Consider the following 15,262-nt stretch of genomic DNA (forward strand, 5'->3'; position numbering starts at 1 on the left):
CTTTCTAAAGAAACGGTTGATTCCAGGTCTAGGCAGAAAGTGTACAGCAAGGACCTGAAATATTGTGTGAGACCAGAAAGCAAGAGAGCTAGCAAAAGCTATTAGAGACTTGGCAGAAGGACACAGGGGCCAACCTGAAGGGGCTCCCTTGAGCCAAAAAGGAAACAATCTTGGCAACAAAAATAATTACTGCAACATGTTGAATATATCAAATATGTTAAAAATCCATGTATTCATAGTGGTGACCAAAAAAAAAAAAAAAATCCAATCTCCTCCCACAAACAATAACCTCACTGGTCACCTATGGAAAATGGTAGGGCACCAACTCATTATTCTAGTAACTAAAGGGAAAAGAACAAATATTTATCCTTCATTTCCTGTTGGAACTTATGTATTGCGATAACCAAATAATCATCCCTTTTTTACAGAAAAAAATCAGCTAATGAATGAAGAAGAAAAGATCAAATTAAACTATCTCCATGTTGCAACTGCTAATGAAATAATAGATTTAGGCAATAATCAGTGACTGCTAAAACCCCTAGATAACAACAGGGTTTGTATTAGATTGTTTTTAACTTTAAAATGGGATGGATCACACAGATACCACCTGAATGAACCAATGACCAATCTTAACATTACTAAAACGGAAACAATCTGACATTATGTGCCTCCAGATAGGATGCAAAAGGTATACACAGCACCTGTGAGTTATTCTTGCAAAAAAAAAAAAAATTCACACCTGAATCTGATCGAACATCTAAATCTGATTACCAATTTAGAAGACGCACGTGCATGGGGGAGCATGTTAAATGGGAATACAATCAACAAAATCCAGAATGTTAGAAATTCTATACCAATGACTTTAACAAATACATGGCAAAGGAAAAAAACAAATAAAGTAGGAGAAACTGTTAAATATTAAGAGAGACTTGGGAGCTGCATCAGCCAAAAGCAATAAGTGGTTCCTGATTCAAATAAACCAACGTATATGAGACATTTGGGGAAATCTGACTGGATGTTTGATGATATTAAATAATTATTATTTAGTTTTGAGGTTGAGGTTATATTTGATATTGATTAAACTTTATTCGATTACTAAACAAAAGTCACTAATTGGCACTTCGGGAGGCCAACACAGGCGGATCCCTTGAGGTCAGGAGTTTGAGACCGGACTGGCCAACATGGTGAAACCTGTCTCTACTAAAAATACAAAAATGAGCTGAGTATGGTGGTGCACATCTGTAATCCCAGCTACCGGGGAGACTGAGGCACGAGAATTGCTTGAACCCAGGAAGCAGAGGTTGCAGTGAGCCAAGATCATGCCACTGCACTCCAGCCTGGGTGACAGTGAGACTCCATCTCAAAACAAAGTCACTAGTTGGATAAATGAGTGATTGAATGAGTGAATGAATGAAGGAATTAATGCATTTGTTAGCAAGTACAGCTCTAAACATCTTTTCATCACTGGCTGCCTTCACAGTCCCAAGCCTTAGCCTGCTTCTTGCAAGAGCAGTACATATCCATCCCTATTTGAGCCCTTCAAACGTGTATCAAACTTTGCAGGTATTTCATGATCACCAGGAAGTTTGCTGAAAATGCAATGTTCCTAGGTCCTTCCTAGGTCATTAAAGATGTCCGTAGTGCAGCAGGGACCAGGAAACTGCATTTCTAACAGGTTCCCTGTGTGACTCTAATGCTGGGGCCCACAGAGTACTGTGAGAAATCCTGGGTAGGAGCTGGCAGGACAAGACATGCCCTGGTGGCCAGTTCTGCCCTGGATCAAAGACTCTGACATGGACAAAGGGCACAAGGGTGAACTAACTCCGGTGCAGTGGCCCCCTTGGCCACTTCTTCCCCCACAACCTTCTGATACAGCAGTCCTCCTCTATCATCTCCCCAAGCCATATCCTAAACTAGGAGGCAAAGACGAGCAGTATGTGGATTGGGATCAGACTCCAAGCCCTTAAAGAGGGTCCTCCCTGCAGATGGCAGGGGTAGGACCACCCCGCCTTCCCCAGGGGGGCACCATACCTTCACCTTCTTCTCTGGAGATGAATCCTGACAACACTAGATACAGAAAAAGAAGAAAGCAGCGCCTTCAGGCTGCTGTGCCAAGAGACTGCCTTCTCTCAAAGATGACTGCTGCCCACCCCCCAGGAGCCAGGCCAGGCTGAGACCCCGGGCCGCGGGGCACACTCACCCTCAGGGCTGAGGCAGAAGTCGGTGGAGGCCGAGCCGTGCTCGTTGTGGATGGTGCACCGATACACGCCGCAGTCTATGGGGGAGGCCTGCACGATGGCCAAGGCCGCCGGCCCCTCATCTCCTGCGCTGCAGATTGGAGACCCTACTCATGAGGGCCATCGCCATGGCATGGGGGCAGACTGTGGTCCTAAGCATCCTTGGAGCCCACTCTCAGAGGCTGCTGAGAACCCCAGCTCTGAGAACTCTGGGGAAGCAGTGCAATTCCAGGGCCAAGAGCTGGTACTGAAGCCCACAGATCTGGTTTGCAGTCCTGACACTTACTAGCTGTGTGGCTTTGGACAAGTGGTTTAAAGAATGCTGAGCCTCCATTTTCTCATCTCTACTGTGGAAATAAAAGGACCTCCCCTGGTTATTGTGAGGATTAATGAGGCGATAGGCTCAAAGCACTAGGACAGTGCCCAACAGTATTACTGCAATCAGGGAGCCAGGTCAGGTGATGGTGGTATCGTTGGCTTACCTCCTGCCCACCTCGCCCACTGGGCACTGATCCTTGGCCCATGTCAAGACTGAGTCACTAAGAATGTTGAAAAACTGGCACCAGAGTTTCAGGCTACCGGAGGCATCAGGAAACTGCTCTACCCGAATCTTCCGGATGACCTGTGGGGCTGAGAGCAGGGTCCAGTCAAGAGAGGAACAACACCTCTCCTCTGGCCATATCCTTGCTTTCCTGGGTGTCCTTGGTGGAAAAGGCTGGGAGAAAACAGGATTCAAGTCTCCACACAGACCTACCAAGGTGCCTCACAGCCCCCAGGTGCTTCCTGCCTATATCTCAGGCTTCTGCCCTGACCCCCAAAGCACACATCTCAGCTAGACAGAAGCCCCTACTCCACCTTGACCCCAGGCTGGGAGGGGCTCCTAGCTGAGGACCCACACAGCAGTTGAGACAGGAACTTCAGTTTGCATTCTAGGTCCCTAACTCTAGAAGCCTGCATTTGAATCCTGTCCCCACCACTCTGTAATCATGCGACAACTCTATAAAGGGGGATTGGTGATGATGGAGAACTAGAACGCTACTGAAGCCAGGCCCTGTGCTAAGCACTTCACCTATTCCATCCCATTTAAGCCTCACGCCATTGCAAAGGTGGTACTGTTATCTCCACTTTGTGGAGTGGCAGAACCAAAACAAGAACTAGGTCTTTCAGATTCCAAAGGCTGTGAGAGAAGGGTACCTTTACCAAGGTAATTTGTGAATCCTGAGGAGGGATATGCTATCTGTCATGGGGTGGTGCTGTTAGCAGAAGCAGCAGTGTGCTTTCCATGGCTCCATGGCGGCCCTGTCCTGTGACGCCATCCCCCGCCTCCCTCCCCATTGCTCACCTTTCAGCAGGTCTTTGGCTTTCCTGGGCTTGGCCAGTGTCTCCTGCTTGCCTTCATCCGGGGCCAGCTCTGTGTTCAGACCGCCAGCCTTGGGGCTGGGGCTGAGGTCTCCTGCCGCCAGCTCCTCCTCTGCCCGAGGCACCTCCAGCATGCTCGCCTTTCTGCCCTGTGTAGGGGAGCGTCTCTCCCGCCCTGGAGTCCCTGGGGACCCAGGCACCAGGCTTTTCCTGGGCCCCCGGGGGGAAACCGTGGGGCTCTCCCTTTCTTCAGGTGTGGTCACCTCCCCATCTCCTGCTGCTCTGACCTTAGGGAGAAATCTCTTCCTCCGGGCCCCTAGAGCCAGTTCCTCAGGTGTAGCTGCCGGGAGACCTGTCAGAGCCTCCCCTAGGAACTTCTCTTCTTGGGAGGGTTCCTGGGCTATGCTCTCTGTTGAGGGTCCCTGCCCAGGGACTGCCTGCTCACCTGCCTCCCCCAGCCGATCACCCATGCTGCTCTCCTGAGAGGCCCCCAGGAGGCCAGGCCCCTCAAGGGAAACCTCTCCCTCACCCTCACTGGCTCCTTCTGAGGCCAGCCCAGGGCCCTCCTCGTCTACCACAATGGCAGGGACAGTGAGGGAGCTGGGACCAGGACCCCAGGAGCCTCGGGCAGCAGCAAGGGCCTGGCGGCCAGCCTGCACCTCGCGGTCCAGGAGGCCAGTGAGGCGGCGGGAGGTACAGGGGCTCAGCAGCAGGGTCTGTGCACTCTGCACCAGGTGGTTGTTCTCCACACGCTCCAGGATACGCCTCGATGTCCGGGGACTCAGCCCAGCCACTTCCACAGTGGGTGTCAGAGTGGCTGAGGGTGCCAGGCCTCCGGTAGCTGCCCCGACCTGGGACTCTCCCCCTGCTCCACTCGTCTCTGTGCTGGACAGCTTCAACAGCAGAAGCAGGTAGTTCTTCAGGGAATCTATGAGGCCAGGGTCACAGCTCCGGGGACCTGGGGTCCGCCCCTCCACATCTGATACCTGGGCACAGGCCCCCTCACTGCTGGTGGCCATGGTTTCTGGTGGGTGACTCTGAGTGGGGGTCCCTGGCCCCAGGTGCAGTGTTGGGGCAGAACTTATCAGGGCCTGATCCTCAGAGGGCAGGAAGGCAGCCGTGCTCCTGTGCTGAGAAGTCAGGGTACTGCTCGGCCCCTCCTTTGGGCTAGCAGTCAGCTCAGTTCCAGGAAGAGAAGGCATTTTGGGTACCTCCTGGCTCAGGCCAGCTGGAGGACAGCCACCCTGATCCACACACGGCACTCCCCCTGGCTGCTCCTCCTTGGGGCACTGGAACGGGCTGTCCTCCTGCTTGGCCTGGACTGGCCCTGATGACTGTGGCCCTTGGCATCTCTCTCCTCCCACCTGCTCCACACTCCCTTCATGCAGCGGTTGTGCTGGGAGCATGAGGTTCCCTGACAGGGGACCCAGCATAGTTTGCTCATGGTTCCTGGAGGCTGTTACTGCTGCCTCCTCAGATCTGGGTGGGAAACCAGGTTTTTCTGGGACACAAGACCCTTCTGGGATCTGTGTAAAACATTCAACACTCAGAGGAGCTCTAGGACCCTCTGCAGGTGGGAGTTCGGGGGTTCTGGATGGTGGGCCAAGGCTGGTCACTGCCTCCTGCTCTGACCGACCTTCCGTGGCTGTGGGCGCACTCCCCACTGACTGCATCCCCTTCTCTTCCTGCATCCTTCTGTCTTCCTGTGTGCCCTCATCTGCCTGGGCCTTCCTGTCTTCCTGTACCTTCTCACCCGCCTGTGTTGTTTCTAGCTGTGTCTCTGCCCTTCCCTGTGTCACCATGACCTTCTGTGCACTCCTGTCTGACTGTGGCCTCTTACTTTCTTGTGTCCCAGCATCCACCTGTGTCTTCCTATCTGCCCGTGTCCTCTGGGCTGTCTGTGTTCCGCCTCCCCTGGTCCTTCCATCCACCTGTATCTTCCCATCTGCCTGCACATTCTTCTTGCTTCCAGTTCTCTGGTTAGCAGATGTTCTCCCATCCTCCTGGGTTTCCATATCCATAGGTTCAAAGATACCTTGACTGCCAGAGGTGCTACAACTAATGGAAGCTACACCAGAGCTGCTGCTAGCCGACACAGTAGGAGCCATGGTTGTCTGGCATTCCAGGACCTGAGAACACGGGGACAAAAGTAAGGATTTAACTACATGGACATTCAGATCTCTTTCCAATCTGGCATCCCAGCCTCCTCTGACCTCATCCACAACTGCTCTGATGGGAATCTTGCTGCCTGGTTTCTCAGGCTCGCTGGAAGTTGGGAGGCAAAGACATGTGACAAATTCCCAAAGCCCCATCCATGCCTGCCCACCCTAATCTCTGATCTCAGTATCTGGACTGGGGAATATCTAGCATCCAGACCCAGCTCCTGCCCTTCCCACCTCTTCCTGAAGAAATCCTGCCTTTCCTGAAAGACCTTGCTCATGGCTTATTCCACCCCTCACCCCTACCATATGAAGGAGAATATCCTCTCCCCAGGGGTCCCAGAGCAGTCCTTCTCCTGTGGCACTACTTGCCTTGGATAGAATTATGGGTGAAGTGAGACAGTGCCAAAGGATGTCCCAATAATGGCCTCAATGTCCCGGCATCCACCGGTAACACTGAGTGAGTGGTAATAATGGATGCCATCAAAGCAGAGAGGAGTATAGTAATTCTGAATGGCATCTATGCCAGGAAATTAATGAAACATTATAATGTTACCCTTTTGAACATGTATTTGCAAAGCACTATGCTAGGCCCCTGTACATGATATTACCCCACTTACTCCTCATACAGTATGACTACTTAGGAGAATCAGCCCCATTCTAGAGATAACAATGACAAGAAGGCATGCGATCTGTCCACCATCAGGTAGTCAGTAAGTGGCAGAGTTCAGATTTGCAGCTGGGTGTATTTCGCTCCAAATCCCAAGCTCTTTGTTGTTATATCATATTGCCACCCACTTTTAAAGGACTTCCTGTCAAACATGGTGGTGTTTAACAGTGATTTGCCTCTTTTCCTCCAAGATATCATCAAAACCAGTAAAGTAAACATGAAATAAACAAAGCAAAATCCTTTGTTAGTGAACTGGAGGCAAATAAAACCTAGTCTCAAAAAACAAACAAAAGGATAACAGTGGCCAAAAGCCAACAGATGCAGACACTGGGAAGCTGAGGAGGAGCAAAGTGATATGGGGAAACAAACAGGGCCACAGGTCAGCGCGCGGGGAGTGGAGCTGTTCAGCAGGTCTCAAGACGCTGGCAAAATCACAGCTACTGTAGACAAAGGTCTCATCCTGAGCTTATAAACCCGTAAGTCCACATGCAACAAGAGCTGCAGGGTCGTGGAAGCCTGGGTGGAAACTGGCCAAAGACACAGGAGCTGAGCAGAGCAGACAAGGAGAGGAGATGGAATGGAGGAGGCAGATCTCAGAAAACACTGGCAACTACACTCCTGAAGAAACCTCTGGAAAATTGCTAAGCCAAGAACATTATGTTTTAGCATACAAAGACTAAAGGAATACTGTTCCCACAGGCCCTGCTTGAGGAAATCACCAGGGAACAAATGTAGTCAACCAAAAGATGATTGAGGAAACAACAGCAAAAGAGCTGATGATAAGCACTAAACATATTTCACTTACATTAACATATATATTAATGCATATTAACATATAACTGTAGAAGCAAGACCAAAATCAAGTGGGGTTTAGAATGGCAAATCAGAATGTCAATGTTCTATGCCCTGACGATACAGATACAACAGAGCCAGCATGAAAGTGGAAAGGGGAAGAAAATAACCAAGTGAAGTAACTTCCTTGACTGTGTCACCTGTAAGAGCCAGGCACCAAAGACATTACTCAAAGCTGAAAAACCAAGTAACAGAAATAGAGGATATTTACCTACATAATCACTTAGAAATCAAACTTTAGGCTAATATGAGATAGAAAATGAATGAAGGCCAGGCACGGTAGCTCAAACCTGTAATCTCAGCACTTTGGGAGGCCGAGGCAGGCAGATCACCTGACGTCAGGAGTTTGAGACCACCCTGGCTAACATAGTAAAACCCCGTTTCTACTAAAAATACAAAAAATTAGCCAGGGAAGGTGGCACACGCCTGTAATCCCAGCTACTCTGAGACTGAGGCAGGAGAATCGCTTGAACCCGGGAGGCGGAGGTTACAGTGAGCCAAGATTGCGCCATTGCACTCCAGCTTGGGCAACAAGAGTGAAACTCTGGCCCCAAAAAAAGAAGATGAATGAAGAAAATGCAAAGAAAAAGTGAAAACATTGTATCATTTTTCATCATAAAAAATTAGTAGAAACTGAGTGAACAGATGAAATAATTAATGGTATTATATAAAACTGAAATTATAACATAAAAATATTTTTAAATATCAGGACCACACACAAAATCAAAGCAATCAGATCACAAAATGAAAGACTTTTAAATATACATAATCAAAATACATGTAAATTGAGTGTAGAATTTAAAGTTACTTTACTAAATTAGGAATTATCTGTTTTTTAAATTTTTAATTTTTAAGTTTATTTTATATTTTAAAATTAGAGATGGGGTCTTGCCATGTTGGCCAGGGTAGTTTCAAACTCCTGGCCTCAAGCAACGCTCCCACCTCAGCCTCTTAAAGTGCTAGGATTATAGGTGTGAGCTACTGCACCCAGCCTAAATTCAGAATTTTGAATGAATGGTATGGATGTGGGAAAAATTGGTTTGGCAAATAGCAGGAATAAGTCTGACTGAAGGATTTTTTTTTTCTGAGACAGGTTCTTGCCATCTTGCCCAGACTGGCATGCAGTGGCTATTCACAGGCAGGATTATAGCCTCAACCTATTGGGCTCAAGTTATCCTCCCACCTCAGCCTCCCAAATAGCTGGGACTACAGGCTGACTGAAGAATCTTTTTTTTTTTTCCTTTTGAGATGGAGTCTTGCTCTGTTACCCAGGCTGGAGTGCACTGGCATGATCTTGGCTGACTGGAACCTTTACTTCTTGGGTTCACGTGATTCTCCTGCCTTAGCCTCGTGAGTAGCTGGGATTACAGGTGTGTGCCACCACACCCAGCTAATTTTTGTATCTTTTAGTAGAGATGGGGTTTTGCTATGTTGGCCAGGCTGGTCTTGAACTCCTGGCCTCAAATGATCTACCCGCCTCAGCCTCCAAAAGTGCTGGAATTATAGGCATGAACCACTGCACCCAGCCTGACTGAAGAATCTTAATAAAGATGCTCTTCCAACTTCTCTGACAACCAGATATTAACAGACAAAACTGCCTTGGTGCCAACAAACAGCAGTTAGTAATATATTACAGCCTCTTTTTTTATCTTTTGATATTCTAGGATTAGAAAATATTTAAATAAAGACATAAGATCTATAAATCTACAAAGAAGGTACAGACTGTGCATACAAGCCTGTTGCTGTTCACAAGACTCATGGAAATAGAACTTCTTGATGAAAGCTACCCTTACTCCTAATGCACTCTCAGCCAGATCAATCCCTCAGTTCTATTGAACCTACTTCTTCTTTATCTCAATATCCATTTCCTTCATCCACACAGCAAACTGCCTAATCGGAGCTGCCAGCAATTCTGTCTTGCCTGGACTACTGTAAAGCCTCCTAATTGATATCCATGACTTTAGTCTTTGCCTCTGCTAAACTCTTTTCCTCACTGCAGCCCAAATGACCTTTCCAAAACACAAACCTGACTGTAACACTCCCCTCTTAAAAAACCTTTCAATGGCTTACCATCACTGACAGGATAAAGTCAAAAAACCCTAGCTTCAAGGAGCAAAAAGTTTAATCACACAGTAGCCCCTTCTTATTCACGGTTTTGCTTTCCATGGTTTCAGTTAACTGTGGCCAATCTTGGTCTGAAAATATTAAATGAAAAATTCCAGAAAGAAACAATTGATAAATTTTATAGGTCATTTCAAAGAGGCTGTGAAACCAAGAGCTCTTAATGCTGTGACCAAAGATGGAAGTTCTCTATAGGATGCCATGGCACTCCATGGTGGTATGTTTTCCTGTGGAGATTTAAGACTTAGGTGTTATATGACATAGTAATCCATGATTGTTGCCATGGGAGAGTTTTAAAGATTAACCAAAGTAAAAAGAAAAAACAAATTGTAAAATTTGCACTGTTTTGAGCAGCATGATAAAAATCTCATGCCCCCTCACCTGGGATGTGAAACAACCCTTTGTCCAGTATAGTCACAAGGTATACACTAGGCTGCCCATTACCCATTAAGTAGCTGTCTTGTTACCAGATCAACTGTCCTGGTATCTCAGGGCTTGAGTGCAAGTAATCATTATTTTACTTCTTAAATGGCCCCAAAGCGCAAGAGTAGTGATGCCAGCATATTACTATAGTTGTTCTATTTTATGATTATGGTTGTTAATCTCTTATGGTGCCTAATTTATAAATTAAACTTTATCATAGGTGTGTATGTATAGGAAAAAACATAATATATGTAGGGTTTGGTACTATCCACAGGGTCAGGCATCTGCTGGGGATCTGGGAAAGTATCTTTTGTGGATAAGGTGGACTGCTGTACTCTCTTGGCCAGGGTTACAGGCATCGCACAGCCTCTACAGACGGCAATTTGGCATTATCTATTAAAACTAAAAATACTTATACTCTTTAACCCAAAAATTCCATTCCTAGGAATTTATCATACAGGTATACCTTCATGTGCAGATGGACTTATATACAAGGATATTTACTGCAGCACTGTTTATGATAGCAATAGACTAGGAATCACCTAAATTCCAACAATACAGGACTGATCCAATGAATTATGGTACATCCACATTCCAAATAAATAAAACAAATATCCAAATAAAAAAGCAAGATAAAGGATAGAAAATATAATATGCAACCTTTGTGTGGAAAATACACAGACACACACACATATTTTCAAATGTTAAAGAAAACAGCTCTGGAAGGATGCCCAAAGAACCTGCTTTGGCAACTGCCTTCAGGAAGAGGACCTGAGCAGTGGGGATAGGGAAGTGGGGAGACTTAATATTCTCTATATATCTTTTGTACTTTTTGAATTTTATACCTTGTGCATGTGACATATAGTTAACAAAAATACAATTAAAAATGAAAGTATATATGGAAATCAACGCTTGTGTGATCAGTGAGGCCTGTCCCTCAGCAAAAGTCCCAGATCTGTCTCTCCAGGTTCATCTCTTGGGTCCCTCCGCCCAACACTAACTTAACTGTACTGACAAATGTGCTATTTTGTAACTCCTTTATGTATTTTTTTCTGTGCCAGACATTCTCACCTTTCTCCTTGCCCTCCTGAAGGACTCCTTCTCATCCTTGAAGACCTCGTTCAAGTTTCTTTTCTTCTTTAAAGACTTCCTGAGTTCTCTCCTCTACCCCAAAAAATGTTAGTGGCCTCCATAGCAAATTTACCTAATTCCATCATTATACCCCCATTCTGTGTGGCAGTTATTTATTTCATGTATATGTCACCTGCTAATCTGTGAACTCTTCCCCTCTGAAGAGGGCCCAATACAGGCCTAGGAGTTGGAAATCAATAAATACATGGTGGATGACTGAATATTCTCTGTACAATTCTACAAGGGCTGACCCCCTCTTACTAAACATTATGACGGAGTGTGTGTGTGTGTGTGTGTGTGTGTGTGTACATCTATATCTGGAACTGTGTAAAGATATGAGAAGGAATGTCATATATTTCTTAAAAATAAAAATGGTGTGAGCAGAATGAACCTAGTTGGCTCTATGTAAGCTTTTTTACTACAAGTGATACTAGTAGGTTTAATTTGCCATCCTGTCTTCTTCCCTCTTCCCTCATAAATTCTCAGATATTAAGGACTCAGTCTATGGCCAGGTATGGTTGCTCATGTCTAGAATCCCAGTGCTTTGGGAGGCCACTGTAGGAAAATTGCTTGAGGCCCAAAGTTCAAAACCAGCCTGGTAACACAGCAAGACCCTGTCACTACAAAAACACAAAATACTTAGCCAGGTGTGATGGCATATGCCTGTAGTTCTAGCTACTCTGGAGGTTGAGGTGGGAGAATTGCTTGAGCCCAGGAGTTGGAGGCTGCAGTAAGCTATGATCACACCACTGCACTCCAGCCTGGGCAATAGAGTGAGACCCTGTCTCTTCAAATAAAAACATAAAAATAAAAATAAAAAGTTTTATTCACCTTTGCATCCTTCACAGTGCCAAACACATAAGGGAAAGAACAGGAAAGAACAACTGAATGAAAAGTAATATGGTTTACAACCCTCTAAGGGCTCATGGCCCTGGAATGCTGGTTTGGGAGAGCAAGGGACAAAACCAGGACCTTAACAGGGATGGGGCAGGGTAGTCACTTTTGCATAAGTTTTGGTAGTTTGTAATTTTTAAATAATTCCCGGTTTTAGTTTTACTATTTTCTGTTCTTTTCTATCTATTTGCTTTGGGTTTTTTTCTCTTCTTTTTCTAGTTTTCTAAGGTAGGAACTCAGGTTATTGATATTTCAGATCTTTTTTTCTTTTCTAATATAAAAATTTTAACGCTATACATTTTCCTCAAGGCACTGATTTAGCAGCATCCAACATTTTGGTATGTTGTATTTTCACTTTCATTCAATTTAAAATGTTTTCTAATTGGCCTTAGGACTTCTTTCTTGGCCCATAAAAGTATGTTCTTTAATTTAAAAGTGTTTAGAAATTTTTCTATTACATTTCTGTCATTGATTTCTAGTTTAATTTCATTTTGATCAGAGTGCATACTTTGTATTATTTCAATTACTTCACATTTGTTAAGATTTATATTATGACCCAGGATATGATCTCTTTTGGTGAATATTTTATATGCACTTGAAAAGAATGAGTATTCTGTTGTTACACAGAGTATGCTATATATGTCTATTAGACAGTTGGTTGATAGTGCCATTCAGTTCTTTTATATCCTTACTGATTTTCTATCTACTAGTTCTATTGATTACTGAGAGAGGAGTGTTAAAGTCTCCAACTATAATTGTTGTTTTCTCTATTTCTCTTTTCAATTCTGTCAGGTTTTGCTTTGTGTATTTTGAAGGTATGTTGTTAGATGCATACACATTTTTTATTGTTATGTCTTCTTGAATTGACTCTTTTATCATTAGATGGTTCACTATTTTTCCCTTAGTAATGTTTTTTTTGTTTGTTTTTTCATTTTTTTTTTTTTTTTTGAGATGGAGTCTTGCACTGTCGCCCAGGCTGGAGTGCAATGGCATGATCTTGACTCAATGCAACCTCCGCCTCCCGGGTTCAAGTGATTCTCCTGCCTCAGCCTCCCAAGTAGCTGGGATTACAGGCATGCGCCACCACACCTGGCTAATTTTTGTATTTTTAGTAGAGATGGGTTTTCTCCATGTTGGTCAGGCTGGTCTCAAACTCCCGACCTCAGGTGATCTGCCCGCCTTGGCCTCCCCAAGTGCTGGGATTGCAGGCGTGAGCCCCTGTACCCAGCCAGTAATTGTCTTTCCTCAGAAGTCTACTCTGTCTGATACTAATATTGCCATTCCAGCTTTCATCTGATTAGTGTTTGCATGATATATATTTTTCTATTATTTTACTTGTAACTGATTTATATAATTATATTTGAAGTGGATTTCTTATCAACAGCATCAAGTTGGGAAAGCTTTTCTGGTCCTGTCTCACAATCTGTCATTTAATTGATATGTTTAGACCATTTATATTTAATATAATCATTTATAGGTTTAGATTTTGCTCAATAATTTTATTATTTGTTTTCTATTTGTTTCCTCTCTTTTTCCTTCCTGTATTTCCCTATTCTTGCCTCCTTTTAGATTAGAACATCTTTTAGTATTCCACTTTAACTTATATAGTGTGATTTTTACTCTATCTCTTTGTATAGTATTTTTGTTGTTGCTCTAGGCCTTATAATATACATACTTAACTTTCCACAGTCTACTTAGAGTCAATATTTTACCACTTCAAGTGCCATACAGTAATATCACCACCATATAGGTTTCTTTACCCTATACCCCTTTATGTTGTATTTGTCTTATATATTACATTTGCATGCATTAAAAAACCTCCAGCAGTAATGTATTTTTTTTTAACTTTTTACCTTCAAACATATTTTAAAGAAATCAAGATGAAATGATCTATTATATTTACCAGGATATTTACCATTTCCATTGCCCTTCCTTCATTCTTGATGTTTCAGGTTTCCTTCTGGTATTATTTCCTTTCTGTATGAAAAACTTACTTTAGCAATTCTTTTTTTTTTTTTTTTTTTTTTGAGACCAAGTCTGGCTCTATCACCCAGGCTGGAGTGCAGTGGTACAATCTCAGTTTACTGCAACCTCAGCCTCCTGGGTTCAAGTGATTCTCTTGCCTGAGCCTCCTAAGTAGCTGGGATTACAGGTGCTCCCCACCACACCTGGCAAATTTTTTTTGTATTTTTAGTAGAGAAGAGGTTTCACCATGTTGGCCAGGCTGATCTCAAACTCATGACCTCAGGTGAGTCTGCCTCAGCCTCCCAAAATGCTGGGATTACAGGCATGAGCCACAGCTCCCAGCCTAGCAATTCTTCTAGAACAATTCTTCTACATTCTGCTGACAATGTAGTCTCTTGTTTTTTCCATTATCTGAGAATGTCTTTATTTCACTTTCAATACTTCAAGATATTTTTGCTAAATGTAGAATTATAGGTTGAAAGTTCTTTTTTTTCCAGCATTAAAAAATATATATGTTGTTCCACTTCCTTTTGGCCTCCATTGTTTCTGATGAGAAATCTGCAGTCATTCAAATCATTGCTCCCCTATAAATAATGTATTACGTTTCTCTGGCTACTTCCAAGACTTTTTCATTGTCTTTACTTTCCAACAGTTTGGCTATGAGGTTTCTGGATGTGGAATTCTATGGGCTTTTCCGTTTAGGGTTTGCTGAACTTCTTGATCTATAGGTTTGTGACTTTTGCCAAATTTCGAAAGTTTTCAGCCATTATTCCTTCACGTATTTTTTTTTCCGCACCACTGTCTTTCTCTTTCTGATTATCCAGTGACACAAGTGTTAGACTTTTTGATACTGCACAAGTATCTGAGGCTCTGTTCATTGATTTTTCTGATTCTCTCTCTCTCTCTCTCTCTCCCTCTCTCTCCCTCCCTTCCTCTCTCTCTCTCCCTTCCTCTCTCTCTCTCTCTCTCTGTGGGCATATGTGTTCAGATTGAATAATTTCTATTGTTTTAACTTCAAGTTCACTGACTTTTCCCTGTCATCTATCATTCTGTTGTTGTGCTCAACCAGTGAGTCTTTGTATTCGGTTATTGTAATTTTCAGTTCTAAAATTGATATTTGGGGCTGAGGTGGGTGGATCACCTGAGGTCAGGAGTTCAAGACCAGCCTGGCCAACACAGTGAAACCCCCATCTGTACTAAAAATACAAAATTAGCCAAGTGTAGTGGCACACATCTGTAATCCCAACTACTCCCTCAGGAGGCTGAGGCAGGAGAATCTCTTGAACCCAGGAGGTGGAGGTTGCAGTGAACTGAGATCATGCCACTGCAGTGTGCCAGGTACTCCAGCCTGAGCAACAAGAGCAAAACTCTGTCTCAAAAAAATAAAAAATAAAAATAAAATAAAATTGATATTTGGTTCTTCATATCTTTTACCTCTTTTTTTTTTTTTT

At 44.1% G+C, this 15,262-nt stretch overlaps 1 protein-coding gene across 1 annotated transcript in view; it reads right to left on the bottom strand.

Moving 5' to 3' along the window:
* Window positions 1–15,262, bottom strand: part of ALPK3 (alpha-kinase 3) — a 61,429-nt gene that overhangs the window by 11,643 nt on the left and 34,524 nt on the right. The window contains 4 exon segments of the mRNA XM_011961073.1: window positions 2,032–2,067; window positions 2,201–2,328; window positions 2,720–2,867; window positions 3,580–5,725. Coding sequence (XP_011816463.1) covers window positions 2,032–2,067; window positions 2,201–2,328; window positions 2,720–2,867; window positions 3,580–5,725 — 2,458 coding nt within the window.

This window comes from Colobus angolensis, unplaced genomic scaffold, assembly GCF_000951035.1.
Source record: "Colobus angolensis palliatus isolate OR3802 unplaced genomic scaffold, Cang.pa_1.0 Scaffold534, whole genome shotgun sequence".
Lineage (NCBI taxonomy): Eukaryota > Metazoa > Chordata > Mammalia > Primates > Cercopithecidae > Colobus > Colobus angolensis.